The 22,973-nt window shown below is 36.1% G+C and overlaps 3 protein-coding genes across 3 annotated transcripts; 1 reads left to right on the top strand and 2 right to left on the bottom strand.

Annotated features, from left to right (window-relative positions):
- Positions 1 to 6,207: 6,207 nt before the first annotated feature.
- On the bottom strand, positions 6,208 to 6,948 carry LOC137725053 (uncharacterized). The gene has a single exon (XM_068463659.1). It carries the CDS (start codon positions 6,946 to 6,948, stop codon positions 6,208 to 6,210), a length of 741 nt encoding a protein of 246 aa, XP_068319760.1.
- Positions 6,949 to 13,383: 6,435 nt separating this feature from the next.
- On the bottom strand, positions 13,384 to 15,033 carry LOC137726636 (uncharacterized). Its single transcript, XM_068465575.1, has one exon. It carries the CDS (start codon positions 14,975 to 14,977, stop codon positions 13,694 to 13,696), a length of 1,284 nt encoding a protein of 427 aa, XP_068321676.1. The 5' UTR covers positions 14,978 to 15,033; the 3' UTR covers positions 13,384 to 13,693.
- Positions 15,034 to 21,101: 6,068 nt separating this feature from the next.
- LOC137725052 (protein FAR1-RELATED SEQUENCE 5-like) lies at positions 21,102 to 22,921 on the top strand. The gene is made up of 3 exons (XM_068463657.1): positions 21,102 to 21,423; positions 21,707 to 21,870; positions 21,965 to 22,921. Exons 1-3 carry the CDS (start codon positions 21,102 to 21,104, stop codon positions 22,919 to 22,921), a joined length of 1,443 nt encoding a protein of 480 aa, XP_068319758.1.
- The last annotated feature ends 52 nt before the right edge of the window (positions 22,922 to 22,973 follow it).

Below are 22,973 nucleotides of genomic sequence, written 5' to 3'. Positions count from 1 at the left end.
ATTTAATTTTATATTTTAAAATTTAAATGATTTCTGACCACACGATATACGATGAACGATCACGATCACAAAATTTCTAGAATCCCTAAGAAAATGATCCGGCTAGGATCCTTTTCCTTCCCCCACTTCATATATCTTTTTCTTTTTCTTTGATTCTTTTTCTCTCTTTCTTTTCCTTTTTCTTTTGTGTTTTCTTTTCAATTGAATACATAAGACCAGAGAGATTTTTTTATGTACCAAAAACAGGACTCAGTGTATCAAGTTTCATTATATTAGGAAATAGATTAAAAAAAAAAAAATTCATTTGTATTATGACACTTGTATCAAATTGGTTTCATTTTATGCTTGAAAGGACCAGGGACAGAGAGATAGATGGAAGTCGATACAAGCAAAATGACTAACCAAAGTACATTCAGTTTCATCACCTGGCCCGGACCAAAAGCGGAAGCCTAGCACTAAGTTCAATCTCTAGCGACAACGATCCCAAATGCCTGTCCTCCTCCAAGAGCATAGTCTTTTAGTGCTTTTTTCTTCATTTCGAGATTCAACCGTATTTTCCATACATTAAAAAAATCTCTCGTGCGAAATGGATATCCAAGCTATAAAAAATTGGTTTTGGGAAGAGCACACATACACAAGGGAGGGAGAGGGAGCAAACTCTGTTAAGTTGTGAAGAAGTGCATTTGGAAGGAGAAACTAAGCTTTGAAAATCTGGAATGAACAAGGGAGAGAAAAATGATCAGATGCTGTTAAGTTGGAAAGAGCAGACATACATAGGGGAGAGAGAGAGAGAGAGGGAGCAATTACTGTTTAAGTTGTGGTAAAAGTGCATTTGGAAGGAGAAATATAAGCTTTGGAAATCTGGAATGAATAGGGAGAGAAAAATGATTAGATGCTGAGAGAAGCTTTGTCTAGGTGTTAGGCATTGATCACTGCTATAATTAATTTTTAAGCAATTAAAAATTTAGAATGAGTGTCTAGACTGGTTAGGCACTCGTCTTGTATGTCTAAACCTACTTAGGTGCCCGTTTACCCTACCTATGTGAACATAAATAGGATGAGTGGGGTTAACTAGGCCTAGGTGAGTCTAGGCAGATTGGGTGGTTTTGTGACATTTTTTTTTTTTTTTTTTTTTTTTTGTTGAAGAAAATAGTTTAGGATCGCAACTCTAACTTAGAAAAAAAAAAAATTAACTTTTGTTTGTATTTGATGTTTTCAATATGTTGTATAACTAGTATAGATTAAAGTATATATGTGTTGGTAGGCGTCAAAGATATGAAACTTGTGTAGATGATGAAAACATGAAAAATGTTATTTATGCAACATTCAACTCAAGGATACATAGGCCGTTGAAATACGGTCGCTGTTACACACCAAAAGCACAACGGAGAACCGGGAGATATTTCAGAAAGCGGCAGACACCTTCATTTTACACCTCATCGTCCTACATATGTCTTATAGATAGACTTAATGTGCATGCCCTTAAAGGCAGGATTTCTTAGGACCCGCATAGGGGGCATATATCTTGACTATATGCCACCGCCTATCTATCTATAGTTTTGATTGAAAGTTTGACTTGGTCTCTGCGAACCAATCACAAGGCGGATTTACTATGATGAATTGCGATCCGCGTTAACCAGCTCGCCTACAATCTCGCTTTCAGTCTTCTCGTTGTCATTACACATTTCAACTAGCCGTGTGTGTGCAGTGGAGGAAGGTAAGTGTTCCATTAGGAGTAGCTGTTGTCTTCATAACGGACATCCGTTTGCCTGGACCAATACATGATTTTCTTTTAGTCTTTCTGGGATCGGTTTAAGGAAAAGAATCGCCATTTTTTTTAGAAAATGGGGATAGTCATGGGCTCGATCTCACTTTTTGTTCATATATATGTCTACTAGCCTTTATGCACGCGCTCACGTACGTGCAAAATGCATTTTTTGAATCACAACATGCTACACACGACTTACTCGTTTTAAATGTATTTATATGTGTGAATTGCTTCAATAATTTTTTTATGACAAAAAGAAAGTCAAATATTTGAAGTAAATGAATAATATTAGATCATGCTAGAAGAAACCCCTCATAAACCAATTAAAGCAGCTGAATCCACATAATAAAATCGGTCTTTCAATTTTCATCTACATTCTATTGAATTTACATTAAGAATAGAGAAAATAATATTTAATAAAAAAACTGATTTAATCACATTATTGCTAGCACATTGTGAGACTAAGCCCACCCCCTCCCCCTTAGTGTAGATAACATCATTTGTTCAAAAAAAAAAAAAAAAAATTATTTGACAACTAATTGAATCACGTTATTATGCTCATATGAAAGACATTTTTTATAACTAGCACTATGCACCCCTTAAGTGTTTAAAAATAGAAAAAATAATATTTAATAAACAACTTATTGAATCATATTATTGTGTGCGTACGAAAGACCTTTTTTTTATCACCGGCGGTATGCATCTCTTAAAATGTTTTGAACGTGTTTAAAAATAGTGAAAATAATATTTAATAAACAACTAATTGAATCACATTATTGCTAGCCTATTATGAGGCTAAGCCCATCCCCCTCCCCCTTAGTGTAGATAATATCGTTTGTTCGGAAAAAAAAAAACAATAATTTGACAACTAATTGAATCACATTATTATGTGCGTGTGAAAGACTATTTTTAAAACTGGCACTACGCGCCTCTTAAGATGTTTTGAATGTGGTTAAAAATAGAGAAAATAATATTTAATAAACAACTAATTGAATCATAGTATTGCTAGCCCATTGTAAGGCTAAGTCCACCCCCTCTCCCTTAGTGTAGATAATATTGCTTGTTCAAAATAATAATAATAATAATAATTTGACTACTAATTGAATCACATTATTATACTAGTGCGAAAGATTTTTTTTATAACCGGCACCACACTCCTCTTAAGATATTTTGAATGTGTTTAAAAATAGAGAAAATAATATTTAATAAACAATTGATTAAATAACATTATTACTAGTCTATTGTGAGGTACTAATTATCAAAAAAAAATTGTACAAAAAGAATTAATTATTAAAAAACACTGTTTATATAACGAGAATACCCCTGCATTATTGTTGACCCTAAAAACTACAAAGCCTGGGTGGCGCGTAGGCCGAGTAACTAATTATTTGGTTGATGCGAGCCGTGCCAACTCGTCGACCGAGCTCGACTGAGGAGTAAAATTTGTTCATGTTGCGTTGAACGCGCTACTAACTTCTTGTCCAAATCAGAACTTTACTTGGATTAGGATTCTTCATTCTAGTCCAACTAGGGCTCGCCCAATCCTACTCTTACTAGGACTTTGAACCAAACTCTTTATCCGGCCACCTTCACTTCTCAAATCTCAGCGTCTTCACTCCATTGAGACTCCTTATCACACTAGGACTTCGACCCATCCGTTCTTATCCAAATCACTCATTCTTGCAATAGGACTCGATCGCCCTAACTAAATGGCTTATGACCACTAGACAACCCATAATACGTTTGGAAAAGCTTTTGGCTGAACATAAACCTACGCTCGGCCCAATAATATTATTTTGGGCCCAAACAATTATTTGGTGCATTATATTGAGCTGCTTTTGAACTTTTTTATCTTGGGGACATTTTTGTCTAATTTTTTTTTGGTGAAGTCGTGACTCCAAATTGGGACGCTGGCTTTATATATACAGAAGATATACATATACATATATATATTTGTCATACATTGTGGGCTCGATTGATATACAAATTTTGTTCATTTTAAATGTTGTTAAAAAAAAAATTGTTTATTTAATTATCACTATGTAACAAAGAGTTCGTCAATTCTTTTAAACTCAATTAAATGTCTCAAATATTTTCGATTTGATTAATATTTTGTAAGAATGAAAAATAAATAATTTGAATTCTTAAAATTCAACTTGATGTAGGCCCCAAACTAATCTCCACTTTTATGAAAAATAAAGACCGTTTATCATAAAGATCATTAAAATGAGAATCCCTTCTTTCAAAGATCGTGAAAATTCGATCTCACTTTTTTTTTTTATAAGAATCTTACCTAAATTTCTCCTGCAGCGAAGCTAGGGCCGCATTGAAATTCAACTAAAAGCAGTGGGGTAGGAAGTGCGGTACACCGCTGATCTTCGGTTACGGACGCGTGTCCAACGACAGACCCTTGTGGCACGTGACGCCCGCCCCACTATCCTTTGTTTTCTTTCGCCGCTTTCGTATACTTGTGCCGGCCTTTTGGGCGTAATGGAAGATTTGGTACGGATCTAATTGTAGTGTGCGTATGCAGGTGCATTTGTCCGGCTGCTTTATATCCCACACGATCCAAAAACTCTTCCACCAATATATATGGGCCTTTAGGATGTTTAAGTTTGACAGTAGTATTTAGGGTGCCTTTATTGGAACCCAATTTTAAATTAATGTTCAGCCTACAAACGAAAAAAATATTAGATTGCTGTTATTCTCACCCCCAACATTATTTCTTCACTCTCTTTTTAATGAAAATTTTAATAACGATCATGGACTAGAGCAAATTGTTCAATTTAAATATAAAGACGATCATGGACTAGAGCAAGTTGTTAAAGCATGGTCCTTTCGACCCCGACAGGCCTAAAGGAACAGAGGTCCAAAGAGAAGCCAATGAACAATGAGTATGGAAAGGTGAAGCTGATCGCTTCAAAGAGCCCAGGTCCTTTGGATGTCTAGTCAGCAATCAAGCCGAGCACTTTCTCTTAAAGTGCTTTCCAAGCACTAGATGGTGAGGTTGTCTCTAATAATGGATCTTCATGCCTAAGTCAGTTTTTTTGAAAAGAGAGAGAATTTAGGGTTTAGGTGAGTAGCAACAGCTTACCAGAGATTGGTGAAGATGATGTATTTATAAGGAGGTGGCCAACCTAGGTGTAGGGTTTGTCCTACACGTGATGGTTTCTTATTGGCCAAAGTGAGTCATCTGTTGGATAGATGAGAAAAGAAAAATCCCAAAATATTAATTATAAGATAATAACTTGGGATGGTGATTGTAGCATTCTTGATTGATTGTGATGAGAACATTCTTATCTTCTTCGAGAAAAAAAATCCACCTATCGTCTCTATAATTTTTAGAATTATTTTTTGCTTTGCATGAATAGCACCACACTCAATGTAAGTTGAGTTCTCGTCCTTTTTTTTTTCTTTTCAAAAGTTGGGTTCTTATCGAAAACTACTACTTAATATAATAGGAGTGGTCAAACGTCTTAATGCTCTTGCAAGCAAGGTTTATTAACTTTTTAAATGTAGGTCCTTTTTTTTTTTTAGCACCTCCCGCGGAGTAGATGTGCTGAAATTTTAAATCCAGCTAACATGTGGACAATTTAACTGGTGATATGGTCGTTGGACATTTTCTTTGGAATAACTTTTTTTGATATCTAATGATTCCTTTCACCCAAAACTAATGGCAAACAGGGAGAGTGCCCAACTTGTTACAAACCCTTGCTATATCTGTTTCTTAACTTTCCAGTATGAAACAATACTTCACACAAATGTCATAATCAGAACATTGATTATTTTCTTAATAATCAGATAAAAAACATCTATAAAAAAATGCCAATTAAATTAAGAAATTTAATCATCAACCTGCATAGAACAAATCAATTGTTTTCCTATCAAACTCATTATGATTCAGTTCTACATTTGTGTTAATATATATATATATATATGAATAATTAAATAATCATCAATTTTTATTAATTTTTCGCAGAAATGATGGTTAGGAAATAAAGATTCAGATAGTAAAATACGCGAATAAAAATTGGTACACAACAAAATGGATTAGTCAAATAGATATCTCTGACTACCTCCAGCATCCACCGTCTGGTCCAGTAGTCCTCTTCCTCCCACATGGGATATCAAGTAAAATTCACTCATACAGATGCCACAAACATCACATGAATTCACAGCAAACAGCATATATTTTAAACAGTATTTGGTAACAGAATATACATAAATAATATACAGAATCAAACAGCAGAAATCATACACTAGTGTTCCTTCGTTGTATATGGAGTTATGGACATATTAATCCCAGTAAAATATTATATATTTTCCGAATTACATGTCCCCCTCGTAGCAAAGGCCAAGAAAAAACTAAAAATAAATTTAGAAACAAAAAACACACAATTAAGATGAGTGACCGATCGAGGACAATAGGGATCGTAAACTCATCGGGAACGGCGATTAATCAGATGATAAGAAGTTGTACTCGGCCTTTGAACGTGTATGATTGATTCAGAAACTGCACAAGTTGTCTTACAAGATAATGCAGAAAGATTGAAAAATCCAAACCTTTCACCCACACTCCTTGAGACCTTGGCGGCACCACTTGAGTATCCTTGATCATCGTCGTTGTTGTTGCTGTCATCGTCCTTGGAACACTCAACTAGTGCAGCAAAGAAAGGATCCTTTGGGAGATTAGCAGTATGCCTTTTGGAGTTGTGTCCGATCTGAATAATATCATCCATGATCAACTTTTTGGAGGAGATCTTCTGATTACTGAGTGTGGGAGGAGGCTGTGGGAGACGCTTCAATGAGGAATGTAATTGTAATTCCTTGTTGTTGCTGCTGCTGCTGCTGCTAGGTTTCTTTGGAATACCTGGAAAATGTTCCCAAGAGAATGGGACACCGGAAAACGGAAGCGGGGTTGCCGGACTAATAGGAGGAGAAGAATCATGGTCGAGATTACAGGACGATAATACGAAAGATGAAGACGACGACCTCGATGAGGAGGAGGAAAATGATGGTGTTCTTTGAGAAAAATATTGATGTTTCTTCATGGCTGGAAATATTGTGTCACAATTTTTTGAGACAGTTTGGGTTTGGCATCGTCCACCACTTACATGATCAGAAGGTGAGGAGGACTCCATGTGATATATGGACAGTACTTTCGATTCACCCTTTTCCATCTTTCTCTGGATAAATATGGGATGTTGCTACGTACAGATCCCATTGTCTCTTTAAATATTGTAAAAATGTATTTAATGATGATTATTGTATTCATTAACTTGTAAAACGACCCAAGGAGAATTGACCAATATGACAAAGTAAGGAGAGAGACGAGGACTGTCACTCATGACTACCATGTATTGATATTTTTATTTCAAATGTTACGTGACAAGTTTTGTGTGGCTTAATTAGCTCATATTCCTCATTTCTAGGCATGTTTACTTAGAAAGAATGGGAGTTGGGGTCAATTTGATTCTCGATGCCTTTATTAAAATATAGGAACGAAAATCAGTTCACCTCTAAACTTTCTCATGCGTTTACTAACACGTTAGAAATCTAAATAACATAAATCAAACTATAGAGAGCTAGCTTATTGGGAAATTTGGAAAAATAACCAAAATTAGAACTCTATATAGAATTAAAGCCACCCTTTTAAATTTATGATAATTATAACCAAAATCTAATATAAAAGTACTAATACACCCTTATGATTAAAACATTTTACAAAACAAATCCAAAGAAATTCAAAGCCTCACTTCAGCAACCTAGACAATTCTAGCCCTCTCAAAAAGCTCAAAAGCTCAGCCAATTTCTGATGAGAAGTTTTATTAAGCTCTTGGTTATTTTTCCATCTGATATTCACAGTTACTTTTCTAAATTTTTCAAAAATCCCAATCTTTGTCATCTTCTTCCCATCCCAGCAAAACCCAGAGGTTGGAGCTTCACGCAACGTTACAATTTGTTTTTCGAAGACAATCATATCATTTATTCAAGGTAACCACTAAGCAGTAAGCTATCCCCCTTTCTTTCCCTCTTACATTTCTCTTTGTTGAAGATCAAATTGGATTTAAGTACACGTTAAAATCAAATTGGGCTCTGATTTGTAACAAGATTTATAGAAAAATGATTGCTTTTTGTAGATCAACTGTTTGGAGAGTTGATTTCCAGAAGAAAAGGTGTTGGAATCAGATAAAACCAAAATGAGTTTTGTGGTTACAGCTCTAATCTTTGCAATGGTGGGCGTAATTGCTTCCCTCATTGTTAAAAGGGTATATTAGTATTTTTAAATCAACTTTTGGTTCTAATTATAATAAAATTAAAAGGATGGCTATAATTCTATATAGGGTCCAAATTTTGATTATTTTTCCAAATTTCCCTTGCTTATTTGATTCTTCTTATTTTTCGTATTTGTAAGTTCTTTTGTTCATTCTTTATTCATTTTTTGATAAGTAAACATTATGAAATATTCGTTCTAATAAAAGATAAAAATTAAAAACCAGTGAAACAATGACTATGGTTGGCCTGTTTTGTAAAGTTTTAAGTTCAATTAGTGTGAATAACGAATTTAATATTAAATTAATATGTTTAACAATCGACATGGACATAATGAGAATTTGAGTAACGATGTGGTGATCATAATGACATGTTCTGGAATTGTCTAGTGTGGTGGGGTTATATTTTACAAGGAGGAGTGGTTGGAAGGAATCACGTGAACATGGGTTCAAGTCAATTAACATATCCCTAAAAGCCTCTTTAAGATCCGTGTGTTTCTTGGGAGTCAATTTGTATTTTTTTTTATTTATTTAGAAACGTTAAATTTATTAGATTCAAGAAATTGATCAGATTTGAATTTACATTGTGGTGTAAGATAAACACTTGTCTTCATTTGTGGTAGAAGGTGACTTGTACCATTGTACGTATTCAATACTGTGTTTCTTCTATATTTTCTTTTGTTTATTTTATATTATTTTATTTTCCGTTGGCGAAATTAATGGGAAACAAATTGACATATCATATATATAGAAAGAGGGTTTTTAATAAAGAATAAGTAGCCTCCAATCAAGATAGCTACTACCTTCACACAACATCTCTATATCTTAATCAGTGTTCAAGAACCTTTGGTTTTTTTCTTTAACAAATTAATCAAATTAGTGCAAAACTAATCACTTAATGCATGATGGTAATTTGTGACCGGAGGCATTAATTCAATATTTTTGAAGTGACGGTGAATAAACCGCATTCAATATGAAAGTGAGAATGCCAATGACTCCACAAAAACATGAATAACATGACAAGATTTTGTCGTTTGTCCATCGGTTATTGTCTGGTTTGGCTAGATCCTCCAATATGATAAAAGATGTCATTTTTTAATACTCGTTATGTGCTTCATTCAAGTGTCTATAAAACATTTCATACTCTTTTTATTAAAAAGTAAATCATCGATTTAGTTTTTAAATTATTATCTGAGTAAAAATTAAGTTTCTAAATTTTTTTTTTCCGAAAAATCAATCTTCAAACTAGTAAAATCTATAATTACATCTCTAATATTAGATTCGAATCTATTGTATTCACTTTTTCATCAATTTAAGTCATGTGATTTGCATGTTATCACTGTAGAGAGTAGATTAGTACTTTTCATAGTTTAAGGACTTTTTTTTTTTTCCAAAGAAAGAGTATATATGAAGTTAACTTTGAAAGTTAATTAGATGTAAGATTCACAACCTATATGCAACATTAAAGGCTTATAGGCAAGAAAATGGTGGCAATATCCCTTCAAATGTGTCTTGTGACTTAAGTTGACCAAATATTGGAAAAAAACAGCTTTGAGTATAATATTAGGGATGAAATTAGCATTTTTTTAATGAATTCAGTGACTTATTTTGCTGAAAAAAATAATTCAGGGGTCTAATTATTCATTAAGGTAATAATTTAAGAACTAAATTGGCAGTTCACTATTTATTATAAATTTAAAATATATATATATATATATATATATATATAAAGAAAGCATCTTCATCCTTGCATGGAATTTTGTCATGTACAATTACAACATTGTATTCTCAGACTCCTAAAAGTTGTTGTTATTCAAAGTCTACCAAATAAGTGGAGGATTAATGTTTTAGAAGTCTCTATATGTCCAAAACGCACTCATTGTGTTGCATTGTGGACCAAAAAGCATTGGCATTCGAAGCTTAATATTCGCTTTCTGCAAAATTTTCCAAAGATGTAATTATCATGAGAATGAAAGCGTGCTGAAACAACATATGATGACCAACAAGTTGGTACGCATTTTCGGATGAATCCGATAGGAAATATCTCTTTATAATTTCAATCCAAAAAGTAAAAGTTTTGGAAATGGATATTAATTCCAATTTTGCAATTTCATAAACTCATGGAATTTCACGAATTGTTTTAGTTTTAAAATTTCAAAATTATGGGAGTTGTATATCTTCATTTATACAAAGATCAAAAGTATTCCATCTCCGTCTCTACATAATATATACTTTTATAGTTCTCATGTTTTTTTGGTATGTGTTTTTGGAATTTTAGTTTCGAATTTGAATCAAATGAAATATTTGAAACTTGGTTATTTCCCCTCCAACACTACCCTAGCTAGGTCATGAACGTAATGAAGAAACAAGCTGAAGTGTGGATATTTGTATTATTGCTAATTACATAATGGTAACGATAAACTACTCGATGACTCACATGTGAGAAACTATGCAATTACGAATTGAGCCCAAGCAAATTCTTATAGATTCTCTAGTTTGAGAGGGCAGAGCTGCCCAAGTCACGCATGTCCCACCCAATTTGTGAGATTGGATGTGCGCTAGTCAACCAGTTATGCTGAAGTTTCTCTACACAATGAGTACATGTTACTCGCATGAAAGTGGAACTCAATAAATGGTCAAGTCCTTAATTAGAACGATTAAAATTACTACACAAAGAAAACTGTTTTGATAAGAAAGTACTTTGCACCCAAAAGAAAGAACATACAATGAGAACTAGCATTGTACAACACATTTCATGAGATTCTATGCTCATCACAAAAACTCTATGGTGCTATGGAGTACGTGATACTCTGAATTTTTTAACCGTTAGATATTGATTTATGAGTTTTTTTTACTAAGGATGTAACGTTTAAAAAACCATGAGTATCTGACCCTCTTGAGCATCATAGAAAATCCCTCGTTATCAACCCCATTACCCAAAAGACAGTGACCACACTGCAACTCTATAAAGTTGTTCGTCCATGACATCCAACCCAAATGCCTTGGTACTTCTCAGAAAATAATAAAACAAATGAGACATTGAACAAAGAAAGAGACGGTTTCCTAACCATGAGAATTGTCTTCCCATAGTCAACCACTAAAGCCTATGACCACTTCCATGGTTTCCTAACCATGGACGCGTCTCAGAATTTCTCACAATGATAACACGGCAGGATAATCCTTTTCCAGCAAAATTTCCGAAACCGTTTCCGAAATATGCTTCTGTCCGACCGAACCATATTATTCTCAATTATATTGCATCTATAGAGACAACTTTACCTTTGGAACTCTTCCTAAGAGTCTACTCAACATAAGCCCCACAGAAACAAACAAAAGGAATGATAAAAACCCCCGGTTCACTGGAACCACGGCTCCCCATATGATAAATTCACCATTTACAGACAGAGAGACAACTTTTTGTCAGTCCAAAATGAACCAATTTAGCTCAGCCAAGAAGTTCAAGCAATCCAGAAGGCTAAGGTAAGGAGTTAGCTAATGAAGAATGGCCAGTGTGCACCAATATAAAGCCAAAGAAAAGCTTTCACACAGGAGTCAATGGCTAATCATTCAACAAGCCTAAAATGATATGGTGCTACTATCTACTATGACTTTGGTGTCTCCCACAAATCGTCAACTTAGAAAGCTAATGATTTACACATTCAAACCAACATATGAGGTTCTTAAGTCCGGCAGCGGCAAGGGCCTAGAGCTTAGGAATGACAATTTTAACCGTTAAAACCGATAACCGTGGATAACCGACCGAATGGATTGGATTTAGGTATGAAAATTCAGATATATTTTGGATATGGGGAAAAACCGTGAATAATATTTAGTTATGGTTTTGGATATGGTTATAGGGGTCTCCAATCCATATCCGTCCCCAAATCCAAATCGAATTATATATAATATAATAGTATTTATATACAATTATATATAATGTAATTGTTTTATATAATATATATATATATATATTTATTATTCATTGAATCCATTACTTGAGAACACAAAAGTTGCACTGTGTGAGTTGCATTTTATGGGCGTTGCCTAAAAAGTGTTGATATGAATCAAAATCTATGAGAATCCAGACCAATAGTACTTACGAAAGATATCAAAGATTAGCCAACATTATTAATATTTAGCTTTAATTTTTATGTTCCACAAGATCCATTCATTAAATCATTATATACATCAAATGTTTAATGATGAAATTAATATTTACTAAATTATCATGCGTCACTTAAACGAATATATTTTTTGTATTGACGAAGATGGGTATAACCGTTAACAAATGGGGAATCCGTTACTCGATGGGTATGGTCATGGATAATCCTTCATGGTTAATTGGTGATTATGGATATGATTAATTTTCATGGTTATGAAATTAGATATAACATTTCTGTCCTCAAACCGAACCGTTGCTAGAGCCTAGGCAGCTTCTTCTTTCTTCTTTTTTTTTTCAATTTTTTTTTAATTTTTTTTTTAATTTTTAATTTTAATTAAATTAATTATATAACGTATAAAATAATAAATAAGTGTTTACCTATTTTTGAAAAAAAAGTGTTATTGGCACTCCAAAAATCTTATTCTACACTTCTCACAAAGTGTATTTTTCTTTCTAAATATATAAAGTTTGGAGTGTAGAATGAGAAATTTGGAGTGCCAATAACAATTCGTTTTTAAAAAAAAATACATAATTGTCTTAAGATACATAAATTACAAAATATAATTATATATAAAGTATAACGTGCTAGAACAAAGTGAAAACATGGGGAACAAGCAGTCATAGTGAAAACATAGAGAACAAAGATATATTACTTGTTCTCCAAAGTATCCAACAAGCTTCTTACAATTGATTGAAAAAATAAAACGCAAAATAAAAGTTATCTATTTTTTGTCTAAACGAGAGTCGTGACCTAAGCCATTTTCTTAAATAAAAACAAATACAACAAAAAAAGTCAAAGAACAGACCAGCTCAACTAGACCGTCTAGGCAGGTTGGGCGGATGCCTAGGCAGGTGGGCAGATACCTAGGCAGGTTTAGGTGGGTGCCTAAGCAAGTCGAGGCATCCTTTCTTATTTTCTAAATGCCTAGAGATTAATCAGGAAGGTGGTCAGTCACTTAGATTAATCGAAACGGTAGTCCGCCACCTAACACCTAGGCGGGAACTTTTAGAACAATGATTACTGTTTTGAAAAGATCAGACGTCACAAGATACTGTATGAGTGAGGGAAAAGCGCATGCCAACAACAAAAACAAATAGAGCATCACTGAATTAGATGACAATACAGGATCAGAATGCAGTACAATGACGAGATGAAAACAGAACACAAACATAACTAAATGTTAAACTGCATAAATTATAATTCAGAAGGTAACATTTAGTCTATTTCGCGAGTACAAGATCAATGAAAAACAGTACATCGCTCGAGAAAGTTGAGAGCATGTACATAAGAAACAAGCCTTAACGAAATACACAAGGGCATAGTTCAATGAATCATAAGCTACACGTCACTAGAATGGATCTACAAACACAAAAAACCGACTGACGAACATAACATTAACCTACAGCAAAGACTTTCAACAGTTGAATATATAGCTATACATCATCCAATGTGCAAAACCAAACAAGCATACAAAGCAGCCAACAACATACTCATTTTGAGACTAAAAAAACTTCAGGTTTCTTAGCTTTGCTCGGGGTGTTAGCACTTGAAGACGAATTAGCAGCCGCAGAATTCTTGGCAGCCTCGCGTGCCCTCTTATCAAGCTGAATGAGACTCTGGGTAGCCAAAATTGCCTGGGGCACCAAATCATGAGACGCCCGAGCATACAATCGCTTTACTGCAACAGAAGCGGCATCCTTAACGTCCTGATAATTCAATGGGGCCAACAAACAATGCCCCAATATTCGCAATGCAGGCTGCAATAGCTCCCAAGGTAATGGAATTCTGGACCCCTTTGACTCCAAATGCACACCATTGCTACCAGTTCTCTCAATTCTCATCGTCAACTGATCCATTTCTTCGGTCACATCGCTGATCTCATCATTGGCGCCCTCTAAGAACAATCCTGGATTCATATCCGGCTCGTTGGTATCATCATCACCGAATTGTCGCAGACAAGAGCAATCCTGGCCGGCCCAAGAAGCTAAGAATCGACAAAAGTCGATCTTGGACCAAGTGGGCATCTGGGAAATGTGCTTGTAATAGGAATCGAGGGCAACGCCGACGATGCAGGCACGTTTCGTGGACTTCACCGCGACCTGGGGCTCAAGCGGCGGAGACAAAACCCCAATGGATTGGTGGGGGGCAGTGGAGAGAGTGAGGGGGTTGGACTTGTTGAGGCGAGGGGTGTGGTAGAGAGAGGGCTGAGAGAGATCGGGGATCGAAACGACGACAGGCTTGCCGTTTCGAGCCTTGGTCTCGGCGGCGTAAAGGGCGAGGAGAACGGATTCAAAGCCGGCGAGGGAGGGAAGAGAGGGGGAGTCAGAGGAGGGAGAGTAGACTCGGGAGAGGTAGAGACCGGAGAGGAGGGGGAGGAAGGAGAAAACGACGAGGCGTAGATGGGGGTCGGAGGAGAGGAAGGTGTCGTAAAGCCAGTGACAGAGGGGGTCGGATCCTGAGCCTGAGAGAGGGGAGGAGAGGGCAGTAGATACGGCGTCGTAGGATTGAATGGAGGAGAGAAGGGAGAGGGCAGGGCGGTCGGAGTCGGCGAGGGAAGAGAGGGATTGTGAGAGGGAAGGATCGAGAAGAGAGGATAAGGAGTGGATGCGGGAGCGGGCTTTGGATATGGACTCCCACCAGGAGTGCATGGGGTCGTCGGCGGAGACGGAGTTGGAGGTGGAAATAGGGTTAGGGTTGGGTGCGGTGGCGGTGGTGGTGGAGGAGGCAGAAGATGCGGGGGAGTTGGTGCTGTGGTTTAAGTGGTGGTAGTCCATAATGCTGAGTTTGGGTTTTGAGCGGGTGGGGAAATGTGAGTCAATGTAAGAGAGGGTTCAAACTTCAAACAGTGGGGATTGCGGTTTATTTCTCCCACACTCCCACACGGGTGGCAGACGTAGAGGGTGGGTTTAAGCCCTAGTTTGGCATTGAGGTACTTAGAAAGAAGCGGACATGGAAAACAGTTGGAGTAAAATTTGTGTTTAGTAATTTTGTTTATTTTCGAAATCACTATCATTTTAAGCTGAAAAGTGGCAAAATGCTGCTTCTCAAAACTAGCTTTTTTTTTCAAGAGGAGGGTGAACAGTATAATTTAATGAAACTTTCACAATCTCAAAAATACCCTACTCCGTTTCTCCTTCTTGCTGGGTTGAAGATTGAATCTTCATAGTTGATATTCTTATTTCGCCGGATATGTAGAGGAGGGAGGGGCGATGAGATCTAAGAGGTGGGTGGAGGAACCGAGGCAGGTAACAGGGGTGGCGCACGTCTTGGGACAAGGGATAGTGAAGGAAGCCATTGGAGTGTGCGGTGAAGCAGAGTGAGCTCCTCGTTTTGATTCCCACAGAGAGATAGGAATTGGGAATGTGGAAATGGGGAAATGGGGAGGTGGGATATGAAGGGGGAATGGGAATGGTGGGGGAGGGATATGTCGAGGAGGGAGGGGTGATGAGATCCAAAAGGCGGGTTTGTTTTGGTGTTTGGTGACTGAGAAATCTGAGAAAGGGGGGAAATGGGTAGAAGGGAAAGGACTGATTTTGTCCTGATTCTTGCCAAAGAGCTCAGGGATTTGAGTTCTTAGATTTTCTTATCCCCAACACCCAAAACACGATTCCCGTAACCCAAACTTGGGGTTAAATTCGTAGGAGTGGAGATGATGATAATCTAGTGGTGAGATGGTATGAGATCGAAGATTTGTGTGTGGGGTTGTCTCGGTGGAGGAGAGAGTGTAGAGAGAGAGCTGAGAGTTTTTGAGAGTTTGGGAGTGTAGAGGGAAAGGAAGACATGGGGATAAGGGAAATGGGGTGTGGGCCTCACGGCCACACAAAATCCTCACATAAAAATAGTAATATTAAATAAAATATCATAATAATAATATAGTATAATACCCTTTTTGGTCATTTCATACAGTCACAGCTGTTTTACATAAACGTTTACCAAACACTATCATATTGCTTTTTATTTTTTTTCCAAAAGTACTTTTACAAAAAAAAGTTTACCAAACAATCTGCTACTTTATTTCACAACTGCTTATTCTCACAACACAGCAGAAACAGCTTTTTTTCAAAGTACAGCAATACCAAGCAACCCTAAGTTCTAGACAGTGGGAAGAGATCACAGCAAGAGCCGAGAGGGAACCAAGCCAAAGACTGAACAAGTATTTATCAGAAACATTTGTCTAACATTTTTGAGTGAAGTCATTTAGTACTACACTCTAGTGGCATTTCTTTTCACTTATAAGTAAGAGGTTTTAGGTTCAATTCTCGTCAGACGAATTTGAACTATATCATTTTGCCTCGCCAATTATGAGGCTTACCCGCTCCTCTATCCCTTAGTCTAGACAATATCGAACAAAAAAATATATATAAGTCAAGTATTTTCGTTAACACAGAGTTTATGAGTTAAGTATTCTTTGGTCTACATTCTGATTGGAAGTAATTGCAAGCATAGATGCACCACGACATATTGTAAGGGTGAACAAGCACTTAATTTTTGTGTTCTTCCAATTTCTTTATTCATTATTCGACAAATGTATTTAATTATGTTGTATACATTTTTAAAGTAAAGGAAGAAACAAATTTTGATACTGTGATTTTTTGTGAAATGGTAAAGTAAATTGTCTTTTTATTTTAGCAATGTTAAAAGGAATGAAAACTTAAAACCACAAAAGGAGTGACATTATATCTTTTTCTTTTTCTTTTTCTTTTTCTAAGTGCAGACTCTATACACATCATACTAGAAGAAACAAGTGCAGCAAAATATAACAAAAAATAGAAAAAATAGGAAGCTTAACGAAAAGAGCTTGAACCAATTTTTTCTTAGTAAAAAATCACTCTAAACTTTTATTTAACCAAAAGGGCTTAAGATTTAATCATAAGGACAAAACTATTCATATACCAACCCTACAAACATTAAAAACATGGACCGAATTAAAGCCTAACCCACATTAAAATACTTTTTTTTTCCATAATTACCCCTAACGGAGCCTAACCCAAGCCCGTTAGCCAATTCACAAATATTACGATTTTGACAATTGAATCCTCACCGCCATTAAGGTAGAGCACCAACCATTTTTATCAAACGGTAACTTCAAAGTGGTACAATTTGGGCTAGTTTGAGATTGTGATGCTTTTAAAAAAAAAAAACAACTTATTAAAAAAATCTGGATTATTAAATGTGTTTGGTAAAACAAAAAAGTTGTTTTTTTAAAAACAATGTTGTTAATTATAGTAGAAAAACAGAAGCATGGTAGAAAAATGTTTTTTTTTTTCAAAGCATGGTAATAAGTGCTCATTTAATGAAATTTTCAAATGGCAAGTATACCTTCCATATTTTACAAAATTACGATCTTTGCCCTTACATTATTGTCTTCAAAAATTATTATATTACATTAAATATCATATCATTTTTAGTCATTTAACATATTTAAAGCTTTTTTTTTTTTTTCTTTGAATCAAGAAAAATTTAAGGGAAAATCCTCAAGTGCAACCGTTCCCTACAGAATCAAACTAAAGAGCATGAAGATCAAATGAAGGAATACAATGATCCCAAATATGACAATTGGTAATAAGAAGGTCATAGCAAGCAAAGGCATCCGCCATAAAGTTAGCCTCTCTATAAATATGTTTCTAGTCAATGCAATCAAAATTGATCGCCGTCCACTTGATCTCTTCAATAATAGGAACCAGATTCCATGGCATCGCACCCCGATCCAACACTGACTAAATGACCAACTTAGAGTCTCCTTCAACCATAATCTTTGTATAGCCCTTCCTCTGAGCAAAGAGAAGGCCCTCTCTGAGAGCCCTAGCCTCCACTTCTGAAATAGTGGCACAATCCATATTTAAAGATCCACCTCCAATGAACTGCCCATTATGATTCCTTAAGACAAATCCTACCGCCGCCTTGTCCCCAGCCATTGAATCGTCAAAGTTTATCTTAATAAAACTCTTATCCAGTGGATACCATTTAACAATTGTAGAAGTATCATCAGTATTTCTTCTCCAACCTTTACCATTGGCTTTAAGATATCACTCACCCATAGAGATAGCCAATAACTTAGATCTTGCCGAGATGGGCACAACATTTCTGAACACCATATTATTACGGTTATTCCAAATTTGCCAACAAAGGAGCAAACACAAGCTCAAATCACTAGGAACCTATTTATCAACATGCTTTAAAGAATTATCCAGTCTACTGCTATGTCAAGGTTAGCATTAATGAAATTGCCTGGCTTACTTGGGCAAAGGTTGCACATTAATTTAGTGACACCACAATTAAAAATGCATTTGGTCCTTGTCTACGGAATTACAAAAAGGACATATCTTATCACTATTAATTACAAAATAACTTAATCTTTTTCTAGTTTGAAGTTTATCACGAATGAACAACCACACAAACATCTTAACTTTAGGAGGAATATTAAGTTTGCACATCTTATTAATTAACTTATGCTTTTTAGATTGAGTCAACGTCCTTTTCTGGATCCAAGTAGCTGATTTAACAGAGAACTTACCATTCGTATTTGGACTCCAAACTAGCACATCTTTGGAATCCTGCAAGGGAATTGTAATATTACAAATTTTCCTCACAATTTCATTACTAACCACTTGCGAAAGTTTCCCTGAGCTAGGCCTCAACTATCCCTTGAGCTTGTTCAGATTTGGGCTTTATACCCCTTATTCGGCATCTTTTGCCTACTTTTACTACCTTTTATCTTTTAACTTTTTGTCCTCCCTCCTCTTTAGCGTTGATACTCCATCCCCATCCCACCATGTACTCGGATAGGTGGGCTCCAATTAGGAATAGGATACCAAATCTACTACCTTCCTTCACTTCCCCTCCCCCAACCAGCATGCCTATGCCGGATCCCTATCGAGGCTAAGTGTTGGGTATTTTACATACCCCCTTAGCCTCACTCTCTACCCGTATGATACTTTGTTTGTATAAATTTGTACGGGTTCGTGAAGGGGACTTGTATCTAGTGTCTACTTTTTCGGTTCAGAGTTTGGCTTCCTCTGAGGATATGACGACAACGGCGATGTGGTCTTTGCTGCTAGAGAATAGGTTTTTTATTATTTGCTTTCTGCTGTTTGGGCCTAAGCTTGTGTGGGCCTCCTGAATTTTAGAGTGACAATAACAATTCTCATGTGAAAAAAACTTGAATTTAATTTTTGTACCTCCTCATAATTACAAAGAAAATTTTAGGCTTAATGTAGATTAAATCTTTTCATATGCAACGATATTTTGGGGTGAGAGATAGGACCGTTTAACTTATTGTTCATGAGAATCGAATATAAAGTCCTCCACCTACAAGTGAGAAAGAATACAATTGCATTATAGTGTTAGTGGAATTTTTTTTACGTTTTTAATTTTATTATATACAGAGATAAAGACTATAAATTAGTTGTTACCAAAGTTGCAATTACTAGAATAGCAAAATAGGATAGACAAAAAATGGGCAACAGAACAAAACATAGCTTAACACCAAAACTTATTTTTAAAAACATACTGAGCATGGACAGAGCCAATGAAGGCTCACTGGGGGCAGATGCCTCCACTCAAGTAATTTGTTTGTTTAGTTGTAGACTATAATTATATAATATACACGGGTTATCTTTGAAGAAAATATATGTATCTAATATCCAACATACATTCATTCTACTTATACTTCACATCAAATATTATATGAGCAATAGTGCTCTTGTTTGTCATTCAAACCGACAAAACTCTCTCCTGCCTATCATGTACTTATATTTTTCTCATCACTTTGCCACTTTCCACTACCATATTGAAATTTTTGTAACATTGGAATTGTGATACATCATCATTTGAAGCCATCCTTAATATCATATTGCGTATAGCCATACTATAATAAGGTTTTCTTAGTTGTTTTCGGTTGCCCCCACTAGAAGAAATTTATGGCTCCATCCCTGATACTGAGAGGGATGGATTAATCTCCGGAAAGGAGGGTTTGGAAAACAAATAGGTTTTGTGAAAACAAAGTGGTTTTGGGAAAACGAAAAGTCTAGAGTTGCAAGACTATGTTAGGTTTGGAAAGACCTGGATTGTCTGCCCTCCTAGTTACCATGCCCCTTCCCCTCCTACTTTTCTAGCCATTGATTTTATTTAATGCTCCAAAATTTGCCACCTCCCCAACAGCTCCAAAACACCTTTAAAGCCTCCCGCCTCTTCCACTTTTCTGCTGCCTTTCCAGTAGTGCCTTTCCGATTGCTACCTTTCCCGTCACCTCCTTCCGATTCGCCTAATTTCTCTAATCTTCCCAGGTCAGTTTATGTTAATTTTCTTTGCTTGTTCTTGCTCCTTTTTGCTATTGGATTTGTATTTTCTTTTTTATAACATGTTGGGGTCCTCATTTTCTGATTTAATGTGTCCCATTATTTGTTCATCTAGAGTAATTGAGAACAAGAGAGATTCGTGGGATCTGTTTAATGTTGCAATGTTGATTTTTGAAAATCTGGGGAGGGATTCGTGGGAGAGGGATTTGTTCTAGATTGCCCACAACCTCCGTAAAGAAACAACTTTGAAATGTTGATTTTTTTTCTGTACCATACCTTTTTCTATACTGCAGATCCGATTGAAAATGATTGATTCTGAAGAAGCAAATAATATCAACAATGATGACTCGAACGAATTCGATTGTACACCGAGGAGTGGTATGGAGTTTGATTCCCAAGAAGCAGCCTATAATTTATACAATGCCGATGGACGAAAAGTGGGATTTAGTATTAGAAAAGATCATCACTACAAGAATAAGAAAACTAATGAAGTCACTTCCAGAATTTTTGCTTGTAGTAAGGAGGGTTTTTGGCTCCAAGATAAGCGGGATTACAAGTAAAGAAGCCAAGGGCAGAGACACGGACAGGTTGTCATGCTGAAATGGTTATTAAGTTGAATAGATCTAATGGAAGGTTTTTTGTGCATGAATTTGAGGAACAACACAATCATGCTCTTAAGAAACCAGAGTGTGCACATATGCTGCCATCTCAGCGAAAAATATCAGACTCTCAGGCTGCTGAGTTAGACTTGGCAGAAGAATCTGGTATCCCACTTTGGGAATCTTATGAGTTGATGGCTAAGCATGTTGGAGGAAGGGAATCTCTTGGTTATACAAAGGTTGATCAGAAGAACTATCTTTTGCCTAAAAGGCAAAGAAAAATGGTGTATGGTGAAGCAGGAAGCTTGTTGAGATATTTTCAATGTAAGACAGTTGAAAATCCTTCATTTTTTTTATGCCGTACAATTGGATAATGAAGAGCAAATAACCAATATATTCTGGGCGGATGCTAAAATGATAAGTGACTATGGTCATTTTGGAGCTGTTGTTTCATTTGACACTACCTATAAAACTAATTGAGCAGGTCGTCCGTTTGCTGTGTTTGCTGGCTTGAATCATCACTGAGAAATTGTAGTTTTTGGGGCAGCATTGATGTACGATGAAACTGCTCCCTCGTTTATTTGGTTATTTGAAACTTTTTTGGTAGCAATGTCCAACAAGGCTCCCAAAACCATTTTTACAGACCAAGATGCTGCTATGATGAATGCCATTCCACATGTGATGCCTGATACATATCATAGGCTTTGCTTGTGGCATATGATGCAAAATGCACTAAAGAATGTTAATTGTATATTCAAGGGTAACAGTGGGGTTAGAGAAGTCCTAAAAAAGTTCATTGATGAATATGAGGGAGAATGAGTTTTTAGTGGCTTGGGATGAAGTGTTTGTGAAACATAATGTGCAGGGGAAAGCATTAGAGTGGTTGAAAGGAATAAAGAAGTTGAGAAAAAAATGGGCTAAGGCATATGTAAAGATGGCATGGTCTGCAGGAATGACAGCTACGGGAATTAGTGAGAGCTTCAATGGTAGGTTAAAAGAGTATTTACAGTCTGACTATAATGTGGTACAATTTGTCATGCATTTTGAGAGAGAACTTGATGATCAGAGGTATAAGGAGTACCAAGCTGAATATAACTTGTGTTATAAGAATGCACAAGTGAAAGTTCCAGCTATGATGGTCAAACAAGCAGGTGATACTTACATGAAAGCAATATTTGAGGATTTTCAAGAACAATATGGGGAATCTCTTGATTTAAGAATAAAAAGTACCGTTGATGATGGTGAAGATGTTGTGTACACAGATTTTCCACCTTACGGTGCTTTTATGGAACGACATGTGAGGAGGGAGAGAGATTCAAACATAATCTGTTGCAGTTGCAGATTGTTTGAGATAAAAGGTATTTTGTGTAGTCATGCCATAAAAATCCTTATAGAGGTAATGGACACCTTGGAGATTCCTAGTCAATATATTTTGAAAAGGTGGACTAAAAAAGTAAGGGCTAAGAGCATACAAGACATGCATGGGAAGGAAATCCAAGTTGATCCTAGATTGCAACAGAGCTCTCGATTTAGGTCCTTGTGCCACGCATTTACTCAGATCTCGTCCAGGGCTGCAAAAAGTGATGAAACATATGAAATAGCTCGTAGCTATGCACATAAGTTGGGTAAATTGACTGAAGACAAGCTCAGTTTACAAATTAATGGTAAAACAGAAGATGAAGGTGAGGATTCTGCCCCCATTATGGCTCTAAACCAGTCTAATGATGTTCCCAACTTGAATAATGCCACTGTTGTCCAAGCAAAAGGATTAAAGAAGAGAGAGACTTGTCGAGGAAGAAGACGACCTAAGAGTTGTTTGTAAAAAGCTATAGCCAAAGGGAAGCGATCATCTAACTCCCATTTATCAAAGGTAC

The sequence above is a fragment of the Pyrus communis genome, chromosome 2 (assembly GCF_963583255.1).
Source record: "Pyrus communis chromosome 2, drPyrComm1.1, whole genome shotgun sequence".
Taxonomy (NCBI): Eukaryota; Viridiplantae; Streptophyta; class Magnoliopsida; order Rosales; family Rosaceae; genus Pyrus; species Pyrus communis.
The sequence above is the reverse complement of the archived record's forward strand: the minus strand, read 5'-3'. Positions and strand labels throughout refer to the sequence as shown.

Excerpts from the sequence above, each read along its gene's own strand:
- LOC137725052 (XM_068463657.1), top strand. The coding sequence starts at position 21,102 with ATGGTTATTAAGTTGAATAGATCTAATGGAAGGTTTTTTGTGCATGAA. Across the intron at positions 21,424-21,706 it reads CTTGTTGAGATATTTTCAAT|CAATGTCCAACAAGGCTCCC; the intron begins GTAAGACAGTTG and ends CTTTTTTGGTAG. Across the intron at positions 21,871-21,964 it reads TATTCAAGGGTAACAGTGGG|GGGAAAGCATTAGAGTGGTT; the intron begins GTTAGAGAAGTC and ends CATAATGTGCAG.
- LOC137726636 (XM_068465575.1), bottom strand. The coding sequence starts at position 14,977 with ATGGACTACCACCACTTAAACCACAGCACCAACTCCCCCGCATCTTCT.
- LOC137725053 (XM_068463659.1), bottom strand. The coding sequence starts at position 6,948 with ATGGAAAAGGGTGAATCGAAAGTACTGTCCATATATCACATGGAGTCC.